Source organism: Aethalodelphis obliquidens, unplaced genomic scaffold (assembly GCF_003676395.1).
Source record: "Aethalodelphis obliquidens isolate GAN/ISIS:26980383/991018 unplaced genomic scaffold, ASM367639v1 scaffold47, whole genome shotgun sequence".
Classification (NCBI taxonomy): Eukaryota; Metazoa; Chordata; class Mammalia; order Artiodactyla; family Delphinidae; genus Aethalodelphis; species Aethalodelphis obliquidens.
This window is the reverse complement of record NW_020837991.1, coordinates 13268240-13291893: the sequence shown is the minus strand read 5'-3', so window position 1 is coordinate 13291893 and position 23654 is coordinate 13268240. Positions and strand designations below refer to the sequence as shown.

Sequence of the window (23654 nt, the reverse complement as noted above, 5' to 3'; positions counted from 1 at the left end):
CACAAATTTCCAATAGCCAGTAAATTAATGGTGTATTTTGGTTTTCCTCTAGAAATATTGGGTAAAGCACAGTCTAGCTCTATACTGCTATCATAATACTTATGTTCCAGAACAACTTATATGCCCACTCTATCAATATATTTTCTTTATTCATATATCTTTTCCACTACTACCTTTATATGAATGATGGATGTATGAGTCTTAAACCCATTTATCAGTAAGAATGAAATTACTACTACTTGGATACTTTTGTGAGTTACATAAGCAAGAAAATTTCAGAACTGATCTTTTATGAGTATGAAATGGTCACTGATCAGATCTTCATTGTAGGCTCATTACTTTTCAACACATTCAGAAATACCAAGACCTTGATATGACTGGACTTTATGATCTATAGCACTGTGTCACTGTCCATTCCCCCAAATCCATTACATAGTGTAGACTTTTTCTCATTCTTAAAACTAGGGAAATTGATTGCCTTTCCTGTAAGTTTACATAACTGGAACAATCTAGAACTGGAAAGTGTTTTAAGTGGTCATTCAGGTCAAGCATTGCTTCCTTATAGAATTTTTCTTTAACTATCCAAGACAGGCAGCATCAGGTCCTCTTGTAAAATATTTCTGGAGAGAATCTTTATTCCATTTAAATAATGTCATGTATGTATCCCATCCTTCATTATGATCAGTTACTGGTCTAACTTTCCTTAGTGCTGTTTAAGTCTTTTTTTAAAACTTTTTATTTTATATTGGAGTATAGTTGACTAACAATGTTGTGATAGTTTCAGGTATACAGCAAAGTGATTCAATTATACATATACATGTATCTACCCTTTTCCAAATTCTTTTCCCATTTAGGTTGTTACGTAATATTGAGCAGAGTTCCCTGTGCTTCCAGCCTGTAGGACTTAGGTCATTCTGGTCAAGTCTTTCTGTCTCTATTGGCAGGCATTTCAAGGAAACTAAATGAACATCTAGAAGTTGCTTGATGAACATGGAATCAAAGTAAGGAAAATAAGTTTTACAATTAAGATATTCAATAGTCTTAGCCCTATGTTTCCTTATATGTTCATTTCTTCAATAAGAATTTGTGTGTATTGGGAATCAGAGTTGTTATGAACTAAAAGGGCACTGCTGACATTTACCTCTTTCTGATTGCTGAACAGTTTTTCTGCATATAAGACTGTAGTCAGGATATAGTCAGTGACTTTCTCTGTAAATTGAGACCAGTTCTGTTTCTTACCATTCAACTTGGAGAAAGCGGTGTTTCCTTTATATTCCCCAAATTTACTGTGGTACCATCATGTAGTACAGACAATCTTCTGGTAAAAAAAGAATCAAAGGTAATGTTGAATTGTTCAGAAACTGTGGGACTTAATAACACAGGCATCATTAGAGTAATGCATCTAGTAAATGGAGAGAGTTACAATGGAGATTCAGAGATGATCTTTTGAAAAGAGAGAAAAAGGAGAGAAGAAGGACAGTTATGTTGGATTCACATATCCTGGGTGATCTTCTGAAAGTTCATATTTGATTACTGAAATCTGAATCAACACAGACATCCGTAAATCTCTGTTTGTGTTGAAGGAGGAAACCAAGTCTTTCAGAAAGCACTTTGTTTTGATATGCTTTATCTTCCCCTAACAACCAAATCAAAGGAAAGAGATAAGCAATTTTTTAACATGGAAAACCACAACAAAAGAAACATATTTTTCCTTGGGAGAAAATATTGCCAAATACTAAATCTGATTAGGAATTAATACCCAAATTATGTGAGAAACTCATACAACTCTATAGCAAGCAAAACAAAGAAAACAAAACAAAACAAAAATCTGATGGAAAAATGGACAGAGGACCTGAATAGACATTTTTTCAAAGAAAACATACAAATAGCCAACAGGTACATTAAAAAAGGGCTCAACATCCCTAATCATTAGGGGAACACAAGTCAAAACCAGACTGAGATATTATCTCACACATATCAGAATGGCTATCATCAAAAAGACAAGAAATAATGAGTGTTGACGAGGACGTAGAGAAATGGGAACCCTTGCGCACTGTCGGTGGGAATGTAAATCGGTATAGCCACTATGCAGAACAGTATGGAGGTTCATCAAAAAGTGTAAAACAGAACTACCACGTGATGCAACAATCCCACTTCTGGGAATATATGAAGGGACATCATGAAGTCAGGATCTCAAAGAGATGTTAATTGAGGCATTATTCACATTAACCAAGATATGGAAACAACTGAAGTGTCCATCTATGGATGAATGGATAAGGAAGATGAGGTATAGTTACGTATATACAATGGAATATTTTTCAGCCAGGAGAAAGAAGGAAATCCTACCATTTGCGACAATGTGGATGGACCTTGAGGGCATTATGCTAAGTGAGATAAGTCAGAAAGAGAAAGGCAAATACTGTATGATATCACTTACATGTGGAATCTAAACAAGCCAAACTCATAGAAACAGAGAGGTCGCCAGGGGCAAGGGGGTGAGGAAATGGGGAGATGACTGTCAAAGAGTACAGACTTCCAGTTACAAGATGAATAAGTTGTAGTTAACAATACTGTATTGTATACTTGAAAGTTGCTAGGAGAGTAGATCTTAAATGTTCTCACAAAAAATAAATGCTCCTTTTATGAGGTGATAGAGGTGTTAACTGATTCTACTGTGGTAATTATTTCACAGTACCTAAGTGTATCAAATTATTGCTTTGTATACCTAAATCTTACAGAATATTATGTCAGTTATATTTAAATAAAGTTGGAGAAAGAAATATATATTTCCTGAGAAGGAAGACCCTCAATCTCACTAGTAGTGTGTATTCTAAGCCAGTCATCCCCCCTCATTCAACAAATATTTATTCATTAAAGTGATAGTCTAGTGGAAGAGACACAAATCTGGACCATCAGATGCAGTTTAATAAGTGCTACCATGGGGGTAAGCCAAGGTGCCATGAACAGACTAGGAAAGGGGCCTCATGCAAACATGGGGGCATCAATGGATCATTCTAGAGAGGCCCACAAGGCCATCACACTGTACATTAACCAGGAGGTTGACCTATGGAAAAAATATACTTCTGGTTTTTTGAGATTTACTTATTTATTTACCAAATATACATTGAGATTCTACTGTGTATCAGGCTCTGTTAGTACTATGGATAGAGTGAAAAAAGAAACAAGATTCATGGAGTTTGTATGCTAGTAGGTAGATTGTGTTTAGTTTGGATTAGGTTTTGTAAATTTAAATCTGGGAGAATTACTGTTTAGCTTTGTTCTCTCTCTCTGCCCCTCCGCCCTTTGTTTGTTGCTTTTGTGGGGAAGGGAGCCTCCTGTATAGTATTTACAGTTTTTCTTCTTTGATGAACTGTTCTTAAGTTTATCTTCACAAATCTCTTCTAGAAGACTTAACAAAATGAAAAATGACATGGGTCTCTATGGTAAACTTATTACTTGTAACTATAAACGTGGGATCTTTACATCAATGTATTTTATGAGGAGAGAGCTTACGGTTGGTTTGAGATAACTATTAAGCATACCCAAATTCTCAGAATGCTTTTATTATGCTAGTAAATATCACCAGAAACTGAGCTGATGATGTCTATCATGTGGCCAAAGCAGTGATGATTTTCGGGAGGGACAGTTGGTTATCTCTTCCTGGCAGGTGGTTTGTCACTCCCCATCTCCACCTCCTCCACGCAGACATAAAGTTGATTGAATTTTATGTATGTCTATTGGAGAAAGAAAATATAAGACATGCAAAAATTTTTTTAAAATTAGATTTAAACTCTCTAATAATTCCAACAAAATGAACATTTAGAGCAAACCTCTTTTGAAAGATTGGGGGTTGGTCAGTTTGTAACTAGCAGTTCTGAGGGGACATTCTTCCGAAGCCTGCAGATACTGGCTACTGTATTCACAGACAGGGGAAAAAAAGACTCTCTCAGCAGATGAATAGAAACATTGACTGGCTTTGAGGCGAGTAATTGCCTTGCTCACCCACACAAAAATTTCAGCCGGAGAAATCCTCTTTTAAGCAGAGCACAAATGATGCATGATGCATACTTATGCAGGTGAAGTGCAATTTACCTTGGGTTTATTCAGTTATTCTTAGTCCGTGGGGTTTCTAAAACATAGCCAGGATACTATGTTACTGCAGATTTAAATAAAAGGTCCACATCTCTGTTAATTTCTTTTTTCTTCACTGCAGGGTATGTATGTATAGCATATATGTGTTAGAATTGGTTATAACCACTACACAGCAATAGAGAAGTTAGCATATTCTTTACATCTCCAATTAAAAGGAGCACAGGAATATTGATTAGCACAATGAAAATATAAATTATTTCTTTCCTTTTTAAATACCTGTATGATACTTATTAACATTTTTAATGGCAAAAGTGATAAAAATAATTAAAAGCCCATTTAGTTCCTCTTCTGCTCCACTTCATTGATGTCTGCTTCTTTTTTGTTTTTTTTTGAAGAAAAAGTTGTAAAATTGATGTCCTCGCTATAGGTGCCCTTTTATGATATTAAATTTCTGCATGTGGAGGAAGAATTAGAAAGATTTTCTCCTACACACATACTGTGTTTTAATTTGAAAAAAAAAAAAAAAAAAAAGTGGCCTACCTCCATTCCTGCTATTTAAAGGGCATTGTTGAAAATTTTAACAAAGAAATGCTTAATTTTCAAAGTTTATTACATTTTTTCTGGGTTAAAAATAATAGATGCTCAATAAATAAATGTGTGAAAAAAATCAAGTTTTGAGCTATGTCAAATGTGTCTATTTCTATTTCAATATTAGTATCTACTCCTGAGAACCCCAAAGGCTTTTCTACTGAAAGAGAATTCTTCCTAGCCACCGACTTTTCCTCTGGTGAGCGCAACTGAAAAATGGCGCTTCTTCCTGAGGAGGAGAGGGATTTCCAGATCCCACCCAGTGCTGACTTACTGGGAAGGTTTTTGGCTTGGGGCTTGGTAGTAGTGACGTAGAAGTGCAGTTAGTTAAAATAAGGAGATCTGGCGAATTGCCAAATTTGTCCCCAGATGCTCAGCAGCATCTAAAGGTCAGTTGTGTTATGAAGAGCAAATTAATAATGCTGGCTTTGAACTTGGCTTGTAGCTATAGCATCACTTGTTCCTTTCAGCCAGCCCTGCTTTGCCAATGGCTCTACTATTTTCTTAACCTCTGTGTGGAATCTTATTTGACTCCTGGGCAATGGCAACCTTTAACTAACCACTAGAAAAGGAAGCAAATTAAACACACCTTGTTCAACTTGAGTTAACAAGGAATGGGGTTTCCCTCAGCCTGGCATGAACTTCTGTCTTTCACATATAAGCCCTTCCTGATCCAAGTCTTCTTTAACTAGGAAAGGGTCAATATAGATTTGGTCTTTAGCATACCTGAAATTTAACACCACCGGGGTTCTCTTCTCTTCTCTGGATTCCTATCACATTCAGCTTCTTACACTACAATGTTAATTTTTTAAGAATATTTTTTGTTTCTTTTTTCTTCTGTTCTTTAATGATCTATTGATCTCTCCAACTAGACTGCTAGGATTGTCACTTATCTAAAGGCAGTAAACTCATCTGGAGTCCTTCCCAATCCTTCCTTCCTTCCCTCATTCCTCCCTCCCTTCCTCCTTCCATCCATCATCCAGTATAAGCTGACATCTATCTTTGCAACAGGCTGAGACTTCAAAAATGTATCTGTCCATTAAGAGTTTACAAAAGTCTTATAAACCTGTCTGTTTCAAAGGAACTACTTTTCCTGACTCAATGACAGTTAATACTCATGAACAATTATATACGTTTTTTTTATTCTTCGAATTTGAGAGAGATGGTTACAAAATTTAAATTAATACAGACTAAATAGTTTATGAACAGTTTTCACTTGCACTATTTCTTTCAAGGCTCACAGATACCATATGCAAATTGATAATATCACTTCTATTGTGTATATGAGCAAAGCAAAGCTGTTTTATCTAGGAGGCAGAAAAGTGGGGATGGGTTTTGTGACATGCTGACTGCATCAGACAAGGTCCGATGGCATTATTTGGGCATATGCTGCTATTTCTGTTTGATGCCTAAGAAAATGAAAGCCTTATCTTAAGACACACAGGGAATGTATGTAGACCAGGTGGCTAGGTTTACTATTTTCTCTCTCTCTACACTGAATATTCCACAGTAGACATGGATAATCTGTTGTCAAGATAGTTTTATATCACATTTTCATATAAGAGTAGTTTTATATCTATTGATATAATAGTACTGAAAATTAAAAGTTGAAATTCTGAAAGTAACTGCAAGGTAAGTATAAAGTATTATACAAAGCCCCCAAAATAGTTTCTTAGTCTGTTACGTTCATATCATTGGTGAATGTGGATTGATGCACCATGTATCAAAAACTGTGCTGGGCATCGCAGGTACAATGAGAAATGACTAGATTCCTTGACATCCTCATAGGCAAGAGGTTAGTTTGCTAAAATATTAGAACTTTGGGAAGACTTAGCGGAAGATAATGTTTCCAGCCTTCTCATCTGAAATCAAGCTCAAAGATGATGGTCTGGCTTGTTAGCAACTCATGCTGGCTAATGAACCCCAGAAATTTAGGCCTGTTGATCCAGTTTGTAGATCACTGAGATTCTTTTAGTGCTCTTTAAACAACAAACATACAGCTCCTGAGATGAGTCGAAAACGACTCTCCTGGGATGTCTTTTCTCTTTAGATTTCAAAGGCAGAGAGCTAGTTCATCTCCTTTTCCTCAAATGGCAGAGATGCATCCCTCAAGATTAAAGACCCTATTCTTCACTCTTAAAGTATAAAGCTGAGCATAGTGTGTCAGTCCAGATATTTTGTGAACACTTACTATGTGCTGTACTAGGTGTTGGGGATGCAAAGATGAGTGTGAAATGGTCTCACATGCAGTTGAGGTGGGACTCAATTGAGATTAAACTTGATTTGGTAAATAACAAATACAGAGGAAGATAATAAAAGAGACCACTGTGTCTCAGGCACTATCAGTTGGATTCATAATTTTAAAATATTATTTCAATTGTATATGTAATAGACCTAGTAAGTATGTAATTGGAATTTAAAATCCAGAAGTACTGATTCCAAAGCTGCTAAGCCATAATGTGTTCACCGAATTTCACTGAAGCTGAAGTGCATCATTTTAACAGTTCCAGAACTGTAGGAATTAATCTCTACAATTGAGATTCTCAACTTTTAGTGTGCACAGGAATCATCTGGAAGCTTGTTAAGACAAAGACTGTTCGGGACCCAGAAACTCAGTAGGTCTGTGATGGTGCTGAATTATTTGCATTTATACTATCTCAGAGGTGACACTGACCATTCTTTGAGTAGCACTAACCTCGGGAATGTTTGCGAAACTTTAGCATACAGCAGAATTATCTGGACAGCTTGTTAAGAGACATTGTTGGGCCGGGCCTGGCCATGGAGACTCAGAAGGTCTGGAATGAGGCTAAATAATTTTTATTTCAAGCATGCTTTCAGAAGGCATTCAACAGCATCTAAAGGTCAGCTTTAGACTCTGCTGGTTCATGGACTGCACTGAGAACTAAGGGACTATCTAACTAGGTGGACAGAAACCACCTAATAAGAAACCCAATTTCGAGAAACGTAAAACCTTTGGTCAAAATACGTACTCTACTTAAGATGGAATTGTCATCCAAGAAGAGAAAAAAATATGGGAAACTGTGAATGGCATGCATCTGAGAAGCAATAAGTACTACAAGTAACAAGTGATGATACATTAAAATAAAGGTGTTACACATATAGAGGGAGAGGGTAGGCAGCTCGAAGGATATGGTGATACCTTAAGCTATCTGTTTACTTAGAGATCAGTTTGTTTTTATTTTTTAATATCTTGTCCATGAATTCATTTTAAACATTTTTTAACATCTTTATTGGAGTATAATTGCTTTACAATGGTGTGTTAGTTTCTGCTTTATAACAAAGTGAATAAGTTATACATATACATCTGTTCCCATATCTCTTCACTGTTGCGTCTCCCTCCCTCCCACCCTCCCTATCCCACCCCTCTAGGTGGTCACAGAGCACCGAGCTGATCTCCCTGTGCTATGCGGCTGCTTCCCACTAGCTATCTATTTTACGTTTGGTAGTGTATATATGTCCATGCCACTTCCTCACTTTGTCACATCTTACCCTTCCCCCTCCCCATATCCTCAAGTCCATTCTCTAGTAGGTCTGTGTCTTTATTCCCGTCTTGCCCCTAGGTTCTTCATGACCTTTTTTTTTTTTCTTAGATTCCATATATATGTGTTAGCATACGGTATTTGTTTTTCTCTCTCTGATTTACTTCACTCTGTATGACAGACTCTAGGTCCATCCACCTCACAGCAAATAACTCAATTTCGTTTCTTTTTATGGCTGAGTAATATTCCATTGTATATATGTGCCATATCTTCTTTATCCATTCATCCAATGGTGAACACATAGGTTGTTTCCATCTCCTGGCTATTGTAAATAGAGCTGCAATGAACATTGTGGTACATGACTCTTTTTGAATTATGGTTTTCTCAGGGTATATGCCCAGTAGTGGGATTGCTTTGTCATATGGTAGTTCTGTTTGTAGTTTTTTAAGGAACCTCCATACTGTTCTCCATAGTGGCTGTATCAATTTACATTCCCACCAACAGTGCAAGAGGGTTCCCTTTTCTCCACACCCTCTCCAGCATTTATTATTTCTAGATTTTTTGATGATGGCCATTCTGACCAGTGTGAGATGATATCTCATTGTAGTTTTGATTTGCATTTCTCTAATGATTAATGATGTTGAGCATTCTTTCATGTGTTTGTTGGTAGTCTGTATATCTTCTCTGGAGAAATGTCTATTTAGGCCTTCTGCCCATTTTTGGATTGGGTTTTTTGTTTTTTTGTTATTGAGCTGCATGAGCTGCTTGTAAATTTTGGAGATTAATCCTTTGTCAGTTGCTTCATTTGCAAATATTTTCGCCTATTCTGAGGGTTGTCTTTTTGTCTTCTCTATGGTTTCCTTTGCTGTGCAAAAGCTTTTAAGTCTCATTAGGTCCCATTTGTTTATTTTTGTTTGTATTTCCATTTTTCTAGGAGGTGGGTCAAAAAGGATCTTGCTTGATTTATGTCATAGAGTGTTCTGCCTATGTTTGCCTCTAAGAGTTTGATAGTTTCTGGCCTTATATTTAGGTCTTTAATCCATTTTGAGCTTATTTTTGTGCATGGTGTTAGGGAGTGTTCTAATCTCATACTTTTACATGTACCTGTCCACTTTTCCCAGCACCACTTATTGAAGAGGTTGCCTTTTCTCCACTGTATATTCTTGCCTCCTTTATCAAAGATAAGGCGACCATATGTGCGTGGGTTTATCTCTGGGTTTTCTATCCTGTTCCATTGATCTTTCTGTTTTTGTGCCAGTACCATACTGTCTTGATTACTGTAGCTTTGTAATATAGTCTGAAGTCAGGGAACCTGATTACTACAGCTCCGTTTTTTGTTCTCAAGATTGCTTTGGCTGTTCGAGGTCTTTTGTGTTTCCATACAAATTGTGAAATTTTTTGTTCTAGCTCTGTGAAAATTGCCAGTGGTAGTTTGATAGGGATTGCATTGAATCTGTAGATTGCTTTGGGTAGTAGAGTCATTTTCACAATGTTTATTCTGCCAATCCAAGAACATGGTATATCTCTCCATCTGTTTGTATCATCTTTAATTTCCTTCATCAGTATCTTATAATTTTCTGCATACAGGTCTTTTGTCTCCTTAGGTAGGTTTATTCCTAGATATTTTATTCTTTTTGTTGCAGTGGTAAATGGGAGTGTTTTCTTGATTTCACTTTCAGATTTTTAATCATTAGTGTTTAGGAATGCCAGAGATTTCTGTGCATTAATTTTGTATCCTGCTACTTTACCAAATTCATTGATTAGCTCTAGTAGTTTTTTGGTAGCATCTTTGGGATTCTCTATGTATAGTATCATGTCATCTGCAAACAGTGACAGCTTTACTTCTTCTTTTCTGATTTGGATTCCTTTTATTTCTTTGTCTTTTCTGATTGCTGTGGCTAAAAATTCTAAAACTATGTTGAATAATAGCGGTGAGGGTGGGCAACCTTGTCTTGTTCCTGGTCTTAGTGGAAATGGTTTCAGTTTTTCACCATTGAGGACGATGTTGGCTGTGGGTTTGTCATATATGGCCTTTAGTATGTTGAGGAAAGTTCCCTGTATGCCTACTTTCTGCAGGGTTTTTATCATAAATGGGTGTTGAATTTTGTCGAAAGCTTTGTCTGCATCTATTGAGATGATCATATGGTTTTCTCCTTCAGTTTGTTAATATTGTGTATCATGTTGATTGATTTGCGTATATTGAGGAATGCTTGCATTCCTGGGGTAAACCCCACTTGATCATGGTATATGATCATTTTAATGTGCTGTTGGATTCTGTTTGCTAGTACTTTGTTAAGGATTTTTTGCTTTTAAAATGTTTTCTTTGTATTTAATTTTTGATAGCTTTATTAATATGTGTCTTGGCATCTTTCTCCTTGGATTTGTCCTGTATGGGACTCTCTGTGCTTCCTGGACTTGATTAACTATTCCTTTCTCATATTAAGGAAGTTTTCAACTATAATCTCTTCAAAAATTTTCTCAGTCCCTTTCTTTTTCTCTTCTTCTTCTGGGACCCCTAAAATTCGAATGTTGGTGTGTTTAATGTTGTCCCAGAGGCCTCTGAGACTGTCCTCAGTTCTTTTCTTTCTTTTTTCTTTATTCTGCTCTGCAGTAGTTATTTCCACTATTTTATCTTCCAGGTCACTTACCCGTTCTTCTGCCTCAGTTATTCTGCTATTGATCCCTTCCAGAGTATTTTTAATTTCATTTATTGTGTTGTTCATCATTGCTTGTTTCCTCTTTAGTTCTTCTAGGTCCTTGTTAAATGTTTCTTGCATTTTCTCTATTCTATTTCCAAGATTTTGGATCATCTTTACTATCATTATTCTGAATTCTTTTTCAGCTAGACTGCCTATTTCCTCTTCATTTGTTAGGTTTGGTGGGTTTTTATCTTGCTTCTTCATCTGCTGTGTGTTTTTCTGTCTTCTCATTTTGCTTACCTTACTGTGTTTGGGGTATCCTTTTTGCAGGCTGCAGGTTCATAGTTCCTGTTGTTTTTGGTGTCTGTCCCCAGTGGCTAAAGTTGGTTCAGTGGGTTGTGTAGGCTTCCTGGTGAAGGGGACTAGTGCCTGTGTTCAGGTGGATGAGGCTGGATCTTGTCTTTCTGGTGGGCAGGTCCACGTCTGGTGGTGTGTTTTGGGGTGTCTGTGGCCTTATTAGGATTTTAGGCAGCCTCTCTGCTAATGGGTGGGGTTGTGTTCCTGTCCTGCTAGTTGTTTGGCATAGGGTGTCCAGCACTGTAGCTTGCTGGTCATTGAGTGAAGGTGGGTGTTGGTGTTGAGATGGAGATCTCTGGGAGATTTTCGCCTTTTGATATTACATAGAGCTGGGAGGTCTCTTGTGGACCAGTGTCCTGAAGTTGGCTCTCCCACCTCAGAGGCACAGCACTGATTCCTGGCTGGAGCACCAAGAGCCTTTCATCCACACGGCTCAGAATAAAAGGGAGAAAAAATAGAAAGAAAGAAAGAGGGTAAAATAAAATAAAGGAAGATAAAATAAAATAGTTATTAAAATAAAAAATAATTATTAAGAAAAAAACTTTTTAAAAAGAAAAAAAAAAAAAAGAAACAGATGGATAGAGCCCTAGGACAAATGGTGAAAGCAAAGCTATACAGACAAAATCTCACACAGAAGCATACACATACACACTCACAAAAAGAGGAAAAGGGGAAAAAATAATCTATCTTGCTCCCAAAGTCCACCTCCTCAATTTGGGATGATTCCTTGTCTGTTCAGGTATTCCACACATGCAGGGTACATCAAGTGGATTGTGGAGATTTAATCTGCTGCCCCTGAGGCTGCTGGGAGAAATTTCTCTTTCTCTGCTTTGTTCTCACAGCTTCCGGGGTTCAGCTTTGGATTTGGCCCCGCCTCTGCGTGTGGGTCGCCTGCGGGCGTCTGTTCTTCGCTCAGACAGGACGGGGTTAAAGATGCCGCTGATTCGGGGGCTGTGGCTCACTCAGGCTTGGGGGGGGTGGAGGGCGGGGCACGGAGTGCGGGGCGGGCCTGCAGTGGCAGAGGCCTGCGTGACGTTGCACCAGCCTGAGGCGCGCCGTGCCGGGGGAAGTTGTCACTCGATCCCGGGACCCTGGCAGTGGCGGGCTGCACAGGCTTCCCGGAAGGGGGGTGTGGAGAGTGACCTGTGCTCGCTCACAGGCTTCTTGGTGGCGGCGGCAGCAGCCTTAGCGTCCCATGCCTGTCTCTGGGGTCCGAGGTGATAGCCGCGGCTTGCGCCCGTCTCTGGAGCTCCTTTAAGCAGCGCTCTGAATCTCCTCTCCTCGCGCACCAGGAAACAAAGAGGCAAGAAAAAGTCTCTTGCCTCTTCGGCAGCTCCAGACTTTTTCCTGGACTCCTTCCCGGCTAGCTGTGGCGCACTAACCCCTTCAGGCTGTGTTCACGCCGCCAACCCCAGTTCTCTCCCTGTGTTCCGACCGAAACCTGAGCCTCAGCTCCCAGCCCCGCCCGCCCCGGCGGGTGAGCAGACAAGCCTCTCAGACTGGTGAGTGCTGGTCAGCACCGATGCTCTGTGTGGGAATCTCTCCGCTTTTCCCTCCGCATCCCTGTTGCTGCGCTGTCCTCCATGCCTTTGAAGCTCCCCCTTCCGCCACCCGCAGTCTCCACCCGCGAAGGGCCTCCTAGTGTATGGAAACTTTTCGTCCTTCACAGCTCCCTCCCACTGGTGCCGGTGCCGTCCCTCTTATTTGGTCTCTCTTTTTCCTTTTGCCCTACCCAGGTACGTGGGGGAGTTTCTTGCCTTTTGGGAGGGCTGAGGTCTTCTGCCAGCGTTCAGTAGGTGTTCTGTAGGAGTTGTTCCACGTGTAGATGTATTTCTGATGTACCTGTGGCGAGGAATGTGGTATCCGCGTCTTACTCTTCCGCCATCCTCCCGGCCCCTCCATTTTAAACATTTAACATATAAAACTGATTAAAATGTTTTGAGTGATATAAATTGAGATTAAATGCTATCCCTAGAAATAGTGTTCACGTTGAGAAAAAGGGTGGGCCCGAGCCTAGCCTGGGGGAACTCCATAGTTTAGAGGTAAGCCTAAGAAGAAACCAGTAAAGAAAATGGAGAAGTGGCTAGCAATGCCGGATAAAAAACAGGAGAGTGTGGTGTCACAGGAAAGACTATCCTGGGAGGATATATTGGTTAATGGATTAGAATGCTGCTGAGAATTCCTGTAAAATAATGGAAAAATTGGCTCTCTGATTTGGCACCATAGAGACCATGAAATCACCTCATTGGAGTGTTGTGTGAAACCCCTGTTGGCGTTCTTACAGAAAGAAGGTATAATGAGAAATTGGGTTCAAAATATAAACAATTTGTCGATATGTGTGTGCATGGAATTTTTTTGAAATATAGGTTTGTTTATTAATATTTCCTTTCTTATTAATATTCCACAATTTTCATTAGCACAGATTTATATTAAATTTTAGTATCTGGCATCCATCATTATTTTTCGTTTTTCAAAGTTATTCTATCTACGTAAGATTATTTTTCCAGATGAATTTCAAGATAATTTTATCAGTTCAAGGAAAAAGAGTTCTGTTAGGATTTTTATTGGAATTACTTAAAAGTTTTAGATTAATCTAGGAAATGACCATTTTTTTCCATATTGAATCATGCTTAACAGGAATGCAGTGATTCCCTATTTCCTTCAAGTGGTCTTAGAAATCCTCTGGTAAACTTTTGTGGTTTTCTTCCTTTGGACACTAAAACTTTCTAAAGTCACTTAATGTATCTGTTCCTATGATGAATGTTGCTATTATTTACATTTTTAAAATTGTGACAAAATATGCATAAAATAAAAGTTACCATTTTAATAATTTTTAAGTGTACTCTCAGTGGTATTAAGTACAGTTATACTGCTGTGCAACTATCATCACCATCCATCTCCAGAACCTTTTTCATCTTCTCAAACTGAAACTCCATACTCATTAAACAGTAACTCCCCACAAAGAGATGGATACAAAAACTGGACTCTTTTTTTAGCTCCGTCCTTCCTACTTTATGTAAATGATGTTATAAATTACATCTTTGTATTGTATACCCATTAACACAAACTTATAATTAATTTTTATGTTTTTGTTTCTTAAATTCTGTAGAATAGTAAAATGTGGAGTTAGGAGCCAAAATTAAAGTAATGCTAATTTTTGTATTTGTCCTCATATTTATCCTTATGGAATACTTTGCATTTTATTATGACTTCAGGTTATATCTAGCAATCTTTTCATTTCAACTTGAAGGACTCCCTTTAGCATTTCTTGTAGGTCAAGTGTAGGGGCAGTGAGGTGTTTTATTTTTATTTCACTGGGGATGTCTTAATTTCTCCCTCATTTTCAAAGAACATTATTGCTGAACGTAGATTTTTTTGGTTGACAGTTTTTTCTTTCAGTACCTTAAATATATTGTCCCACTGCTTCTGGCCTGCAAAGTTTCTGCTGAGAAATCCATTGCTAATCGTATTGCAGATACTTGTAGGTGATGAGTCACTTTTCTTTCAAGATTCTCTTTTTTGTCTTTGACTTTTAATATATTTATTAAAATATGTCTCAGTGTGGATCTGTTTGGGTTTATCTTACTTGGAGTTCATCTTCCTTGGAGTTCACTGAGCTTTTGGTGCTTTCATATAACCATATCTTTCTTCAGATTTGAAGTTTCCATCATTATTTCTTCAAATAAACTCTCGTACCCTTTCTCTCTCTTTTTCTTCTCCTTCTGAGATTCTCATGATATGTACATTGCTCTGTGTGGTGCTACCCAATAAGTCCCATAGGTTCTGTTTACTTTATTCTTTTTTTCCCTTTTGCTCCTCAAACTTGATAATTTCAAAGGACATGTCTTCAGTTCACTGATTCTTTTTTCTACTGTTTGAGTCTGCTGTTAGGTTTTTAAATTCAGTTATTGTATTTTCCCACTCCAGAAATTCTGTGTGTGTTTTTTTTTCCAATAATTTCTGTATTTTGGTCGATCATCTTTTGTTCATATATCATTTTCCTGATTTTCTTTAATTCTTTGTCCATGTTTTCCTTTTGCTCTTAGAGCATATTTCTGATAGCTGTTTTAAAGTCTCTAGTAGTCCAGAACCTTTGTTACTTTACAGTTAGTTTCTAGAGGTATATTTTGTTCTCTGACTGGACCATGTTTCCCCTGTTTCTTTGTAAACTTGTGATCTTTTGTTGAAAATAGGGCATTTGAAAAAATAGCCACTTCTTCCAGTTTTTGGAGACTGGCTCTGTTCACAGAAAGATGTTCTCTAATCAGTCCAGCAGGAAGCCTCAAGATATTCTCAGGATTTTTGCATTTGTCTTCCCTTGGCCTATGTGTACATGTTCCCCCCTCCCTTACCCCCAGTTCCCCTGTATACATGGCTGTTTTAAAATGTCCTGATTTCTTTAAGAGTATCACCCTGCTATTTCTTAAGGTTTTAAGTGTTCCACTGTGTTTCTAAGCAGGTAATCTCTGTCCTCAAATTCTGCTTGTTTACAGTTCAGCAGTTTTCATGCACCATGGAAGACTCCACTGTTTTCCATGCCTTCTAACCTGAGATCTAAACTATGCTGCTATTTCTGTCAGGCAAGACAGAAACCTGTTCCTCAGGTAGCCCACAGATAGGCCAGAACATGCAAACAAGTTCCACTCATTTTTTCCATCTGAAGGAAGGAACTGGGAATTGAGTCACTTCCTTCTGAGCATGCTAAACTGTGCCAGGGAGAGAATGAGGGTATTCACACATGCCATGAAATCTCCTGCCTTTTTAAGTGTGACTTTTTCTTGATTGGGCATTTGCTTGGTTGCTGCATATCCTTCACTGGTTTTTGGAGCTCCCGTAATGCTATTTTAACCACTCTATAGTTGTTTACTTGATGTTTCCATGAGGGAATGAGGACCTGGAACATCCTCGTCTGCCATCTTGCTGATATCAGATCTGTTTGTTTGCTTTTTTAATTGTTTCTTTTACAGTTTTAGTTGTGGTTTTGAAGCCTAAACAGGTTCAGAATCACAGATGATCAGCCAAACCTCTAAATCATGATAATAGAAATGTGAAACTATTACTGAAAAATATATTGATGATAGCCGTCACCTTTGTTTTGTTTCTAATTTAATGGTGATCCATCTAGGAGTGTGTCACAAACAAATATAATTATCAGAGAATTATAAATGACAAATTACAACTGAGACAATTGCTAGTTCTTTTATAAACAAATTATTGTTGAACAGATAAAACCAAATCAGAATTTTTTTTAAAAAAAAATAGAGCAAATTTCAATAAAAGACTCTTGTCTTGCGTTTCTAATAAGCTCCCAGGTGATGTTGATGCTGCTGTCTATAGTTCATACTATGAGTAGCACTTATTCAGCACTGCCTCATGTACACTGATAACACAAAACTATAATAGATGTAATTTTGAAAAAATGTATAACTTTCTGTATGAAATGTGATTATTTACCAAACTATGCACTTTATTTAGCATAGAGTTTTCTAACTGGAGAAGCATGATAAATGAGGAACTTGTGAATGTCCACAGTATAATGGGCAATTTTAAGAAGCACTAGGTATTACAAGTATTAAACTGAAAATTAAATATGAAAAACAATCTCTATGATTATATTTTCTTTACTGATATCAGTAAATGTTGTAAGGAACTATGACTGTATCTCCTAGTGGTAGAAATATCTCACAATATTTAATTATTATTTATATTGAGCTCTTGCATTGAATTCATTAACATTTTATTTAGTACTTTTGCATCTATTTCTTTATTTAAATTGAGCTTAATTTTTTTTTTATGTGCTTTCTATTTCAGACAATCAAGACAAGGTAAACATTAAAATTTTGGAATTTTCCTTCTTTCAATATACTCTAAAATGTTTCAGATGGCACAGGAATTATTTGTGTTTTAGAGGCAAAATCTGTGACCTTGTAATTTTGTGGAGCTATATAAAAAATTGTCTCAATTTCTTTTACATTTACTGGTCTATTCCAGGTTGTAAATATTGTCAATTATTATTTTTGCTAGAAAGAAAAAAAATGCACACTTTGTTCCATTTTCCAATACCTAAGTGTGTATTTTTATACACACTTTCCACCTATTTAAAAAAGAAAAAAAATCCTCTGATTCCTTTTTGTCTTTCCAGATTTTGTATATGTAATTCTATAATCCCACCACATCTAGTACCTTATTTCTTAGGAAATGCTGTATGAATGCTTAAAGAAAAAAAATTATATCAGTACAAGGAAGTTAATAACTTCTCCCCTCATTTCCCATAGAAAAATTCTGTGATTTGCTGGGTTACCTTTATTTATATAACTTCGTACTATACTGGTGGTAAGCAAAATCTTCATCAGTGTTTATACTCACTGAGGACAGTTCTATTTTAACTTGTATTCCCAGTTGCATGGAGTGTAATGTTCTATATTCTAAAAGACTCCAGTGCATTTTGTTAAACAGAATGATTTAAAGAGAATTGGCCAACTGCTGAATACCCATATCTCAAGGTCTTTCAAGTCAGAGCTGGCTAAACGTTTCTAAGAATGATGTAAAAGGATTTTTTTAAATCAATTTTTTAATCACTATTTTACAGAGGGCTTTAAAAGTCTTAACGTAATGCTATGCTTTTCTAATATCATGAAACAATATACAACATTTAAAAGTACCTTAAGTTCCTTTAAGATATTTTCCAATTATTAAGTGTAAATGCTTTGGACTATTTTTTGACCTATTCACAGTTGAGACTATTCACAGTTGTGAATGTGAACACCATGTGATGAAAAACTCTATTTTTATTAAAACACACCCTCATCCAATCTACAGACATAATTTCAATATCTTGATGATTTTTCCTCCTTGTATCTTCCTGTAAATGTTATTACTTTTTGATACAATTTTAATATGAAGGGATCATATTTCTTTTCATAATGCATATGGCAGATGAACATGGAATTTTTTAAGGGGAACTACAAGTGGAATATATATTTATATTTATTATATACATTTATATTCTTTTTCTTATTTTTAAGAAAACTGAATTTGTTGGTTCGGCTTTTTTCCTTATTTTGCCCAAGGAAATGATATAGAAATCTTGGATGTTTTCTGCTTATGATTTCTAGAATTTTTTTCCTTTGTATCTGAACAAATTAAAAATGCATTTGGATTTAGATAAACTATGTGTGCCGAGAACATCCGTCTTATAAACTAAACTGTTCTCTAAAGGGTGATGAGTAATTTGATTGGCAGTAAACACAACATAAATAACTAGGTTACAGATTGAGTTTAGTTTGGCCTGCAGCACCAAAACATCTCTAGACAATCACAACACTGAACTTCAGCTGCAGTTGGACACAAGTGTTTTAACCTATGCATCTCTCCACTGGAGGACTGACTTTAAAAACAACTGTATATATGGATTCTTAAACATTTGTTCTTATACCTTCAAACCTTTCCAGGGGATTTACTATCCCAACGTTGACTCTGTGCTGCCTCCAAAGCATGCAGACGATGACATTGCAAGGTCAGGCTGCTGCCCAGCACAAACCTGTCCTGTGGGCCTGGCGTGTATGTTTTCAGGTGTTGGCTAGGAGGAAGTCATTGAAAAGCAGAGCCAATTAGAACCACTTCCAGCAACAATAGAAATTACTGAGGTTGTCGAAGAAGAAGATAAACTGAAGAATGGCAACTGTATTTTGGGATCCAAGCATCAGATAAATGAAGCTAAAAATAATTGCAATCAAATTTATCTATAGCAAGTAGTTCCTTTTTTTAAAATTACTATTGATGTGTATTTAACTAATGACACTGTAGCTCTATACCATTTCAGGTACCATTTATACCACTTAATTAACTGGGCAACTGTTTTCTAAGCACCTATTAAGAGGACTAGAATTTGTTCAGTGGTCTAAGGAATATAAAGTTATCTAAGATGTGCTCCTTACCTTAAGGAGATAACTTTGACAGGGATATGATGGCTGTTTATACATGGCTTTAAGCATTACCATCACCACCATCATCATCATTATCATCAGAACTGCTATCATTCATTCATTCATTTGTTTATTATCTATAGCATACCTAGTATGTGCCAAACACTGTTCAAAATGCTAGAGATATAGCAGAGAACAAGATGACCTAGGTTACTGACATCACAAAGCTTCTATTCTGGAGAGCTGAGACTGGTAAAATGAACATTTAAACAACTTAATTTATATTATTGTAGATATATGATTTACTATGACATAATATACTCAAAAATGATAATGATATGAAGAAAAATAAAGCTAATTGAAGAAATAGGAGTGGATATAGAATGTTATTTTGTAGAGGGTGGCCAGGCAAGGCTTCTCAAAGGAAGGAACATTTGAGATTGAGACCTGAAACGAGAGAGAAAGAGTGACATGTGCAAGTGTACTGAGGAAGCACATTCCAAGCAGTTCACTTAGTGTGAACTGTCTTATTGTATATTTAAGTGAGAGCTTTGTTTGAATAATTTGTTTTAATCCTTGTTACATTTAAAAATAATTATTGTTATTATTCCAGTTGTTCAGCTAAAAAAGAAACCTGAGGCTTAGGAAATTGTAGAGGCATGTTGTTTGCAACCTCATAGCTGTTAAGTAGCAGAGTTGGTCTCAAACCTATTGGTACAATGCATTTTAGGCATTTTTTTTTTCAGAAGGAAAATTATATCTGGCTTGCATAATTGGGGGAAATTTTCAAGAGAAGAGACATTTGAGCAGGATGTTGAATGATTGACAATGTCTGTACCTGGATGCATATGAAAGGAATTGGAGAAAAAAACTGGGAGTGGAATGGTTGGGTGAAGTTTGAAGCATCTGAGGCATATGTTGGAAATGGTAATCAGAGCAGTATAGGGTTCTTCTTCTTCAAAAAAAAAAAAAAGATCAAGTTGGATGAAAAGACTGGAGCTTGGCTATAGCCCATTGTTATTCTAGACTCACACATTTGCACTTAATTCTTTAGATAATGTAGAGACATTAAAGGACTTTGTGAATAAAGTGATGTAAGTGAAACCGTGCTTTAGAAATATTATAATGGTAATGGAATTTAAGATGGATGGAAAGGAGGGAATTATAGTAAGAGTTCATTAAGTCTGCAGTTCCTAAAACAGGGACTTGTAGATGCTTTTGATATTGATGGGTCATTTTTAGAGGAGCCAGACATTCTTATGTGCATCACTTTATGAACAGAAAAGTATTTTGTACTCAAACATGTTTTACCATTTTTAAAAATGGTATATTTTTCTAGTCTGCCATTCCTGGGAAAATATGAGTTTATTTGAAAGCATTACAGACTTCAGAAGAGCTTTTATAAAATTGTGAATTTTCTCAGATAAAAGGTATTAAAGTACAACTATTATTATGTAGGGGTTCAAATCATTCCTTGATTCATTGGCTTATTGATTGATTCAAGAAATATCTCCTTTTAGAATAGCATATTATAGTGTGTTGAGTGTGGGTTCTGAAGCTAGACTTTTATGGATTGGACCTTGAGATATCCCACTTATTAGCAGTAAGTGGTTTGTTATTTATCTCTGTAAATCCCATGTTTCTCATCTGCAGATTTGTCAAAAAAATAGTAATCTCACCTAATTCTCATGAGGATTTTGTGAGATTGTGAATATAAAGTAGTACAATACGAGACACATAATAAGGTATCTATTATTGCTGTTAGACATTGCTTGGTAGGCATTGCATAGTTACATATTCAAAAACTGAAAAACACACTCTGAACACATTTGTGTAATAATTTGCCTTGCGTTCCAGTGACAGTGAATCAAGATCAGAGTCAGTAGAATTAAAATTATCATTTCCCCTTGATTCCTTTACTGGACTGAGAAGTCAGTTATAATTGCTTACAATTATTCTTTTTCCTTTTTCTTCCCTCCCTTTGAGTTAATAAGTGTGAAAGTGTTTATGATTCTTGGTCCAGATACTCACTTCCTATTGTTTGTTGCCCTTCTTTCATTATCTCTTAGTTCTTGAGATGAGTGTTTCACAACTTTTTGCCCAGCATAGGCATCTACGTGTAGCATTGCCTCTCTAATCTATCATTCTGGCTTCTGAGTAGTCTTAAATAGAGCCTTAATATGGAGCATAACTGGTCATCACACCACACAGATTCTGACAAAGAAATTGCCCAGGGAACCTGCAGTCACGTTGCATTCCAGAAAAGGGTTTATGGTCTTAAGACAACTATTGCTTTTCTTGATGTTGTTACTGAAACGCTGATGATTTGCTAATCTACTGTTTCGATTTATGTGGACTAAGTTTATGAATGGAAATTCTAACCAAAATTCAGAAGGAATAGAGGTATTGGACGATAAGCATTAATAAGCATGAACATGAGGTATGGAGTGAGCCATTTTAGAAAAAAGATTGGAATTGATTTCTGCCGGATTTGGTTCATCAGAGTGTAAAACCTAAAGCTACTGATCTGAGAAGGGGAAAAACAAACAGTAACAAAATACCTCCTATGCATGGTTTCTTCTTGCATTTATTTAGGACCTAGTTCTTTAAGTCCAAAGAGTTTATCGCAGAACTGAATGCCACTATCCCTATATGAAAATTGGCTTCAGTGCTTTAAACTGTGAGTCACAATAAGCCATTTATAGCTTATCAGACGTTTGCTATTTTACTTATCTTTGTTTAAAGGAAGCCTGTGGCTTCTTGGGTGATTTGTGCAAATACAGTGAACTGGAAACCTTTACGTTTTGTTTCATTTGTCCCCAAATCATTTGACTATTTCTGAATAAAGAAGGCTCTATTAGGACTGGAGGAAAAGAGGCTGGGGATTGGGACAGGAAGAAAGAAACAAGAAGCTTAGTGTTTTATAAACTTTATTATAAAGAAAATCTGGCATTTATTTCAAACTAGTGTGGTCTGTGCTTTACTTTGGTGAATGATGCTCATATATTTCTAGTCAGTAGAATAGAACACAGATCATCTGAAAAATGAAAAGTTTTACTATATGTATTGTAAGAAATGCTCAAGTTTATCCTACCCCATCAGTCATACCTCCTTGCCAATATCATGCATGCTGCCCAGGGAGAGGATGTCGTAAACCATTGATATAGAAGCGCTCATTTAATTTAGTTACTACATCCTGTTGATATTTATGAGTGGTAGGGGAACTGTTTAAAAAAAGGACCTTTTGAGTTGACAAATGTGCACTGCTCTGCAGTGAGGGGGCATTTTGAATAATTTTCCCATCACTAATCTCTTTTCCCCTTACCAGTTAGAAAAGTAGTCTATAGTGCTTCAGGAATATTAATATTTAAATCTTTATTGTAGCTTCCATTGTAGCAAGAAAAAATGTAAATAGGCACACTTTATTTACATAATTATTTTGCAGAGTATTTTGGCTATCATCCTAGTGTTTATATTCAATGTATTTTAATGCCATCCACATTTTAGACAACAGGCATAAACCTTTGCTGCTTTATCTGTTGGAGAAATAAGATTGCCCCCCAAAAGATAGCCATTTATAATATATGCACCTTTGAATAATTAAATGAGCTACCAAAGAGGAAGAGGATTCTAATCAGCTTTCAATGTGATTCTTCCATGCACTGAATCATTCCTTTATGAGTACATTTCTCTTGGAGCATGTATAATTATGAAACTTCTTTTTTTTTCTATCTCGGTAGGAACTGGGAAGTAACAGCCCTCCACAGAGAAACTGGAAGGGAATTGCTATTGCCCTGCTGGTGATTTTAGTTGTATGCTCACTCATCACTATGTCAGTCATCCTCTTAACCCCAGGTAATCTGTCTTTATTACTCTCTTATGATGGTATTGTGGATGATAATTTCACATTCAAATGCCTTAATAGGGTAGTCACATGTGGTATGTTAGAACACATTAGCATTGGTTGGAATAAAAAAATGAATAACCAGACATTTCGCAAATGGCACAGTCATTTTGTGGTTTAAATACCATGCAAGATAGTTGGGGGAAGCTGAAATGTAAAATATATATATTGAGAATGCCAAGGAAATCTTTGGTCTCCAGTGCTGTTTAGAGACTTGTTATGTTTGTCAATTTAATAAATGCGGAACACATTTGACTTTTATTGTGGGTGGAGATGAGGGAGTGGAGTCTGGAAGTTTCCATATATAGGAGACAGCCCAACTATAATGACAGTGGTAAGGGAGGATTTGACAGACAAATAGGATTAGATCAAAAGAAAATGAGCTAAGCCTCTAAATAAGACACTTCCACTTTCTCTCGTCTTTCTCTGTAGTTTATACATTCCCAGTTTCTCTCTGTCTAAAGACCCTCTCCAGTTTGCTCTTGCACTACTCTTTAAATTGTGTCCTTTATGTTAAATAGTTGAAAACTACTATATAGCTTATCAGTAGGTTTAATTGTTCTCTGGGGTTTATTTCAGTACTCAGAAGTTTTACTACTCTTTGGTAGGTGATAACACAGAAGGCAGAGAAAGGCTGCTCACATTTTAA

General features: G+C 36.7%; 1 protein-coding gene across 12 annotated transcripts in view; it reads left to right on the top strand.

The window, feature by feature from the left end:
* DPP10 (dipeptidyl peptidase like 10) overlaps window positions 1-23654 on the top strand; it is a 1275593-nt gene that overhangs the window by 743142 nt on the left and 508797 nt on the right. For 9 of the 12 annotated variants that reach the window (XM_027082608.1, XM_027082602.1, XM_027082603.1 and 6 more), the window contains one exon: window positions 22842-22956. The exons of 2 other annotated variants lie outside the window; for them this stretch is intronic. In XM_027082608.1, the coding sequence (XP_026938409.1) occupies window positions 22932-22956 (25 nt within the window). In that variant the 5' untranslated portion in view covers window positions 22842-22931. Of the gene's footprint in view, window positions 1-14466; window positions 14472-22841; window positions 22957-23654 lie in introns of those variants that run through there. One more of the 12 variants, XM_027082606.1, reaches the window with a different exon arrangement.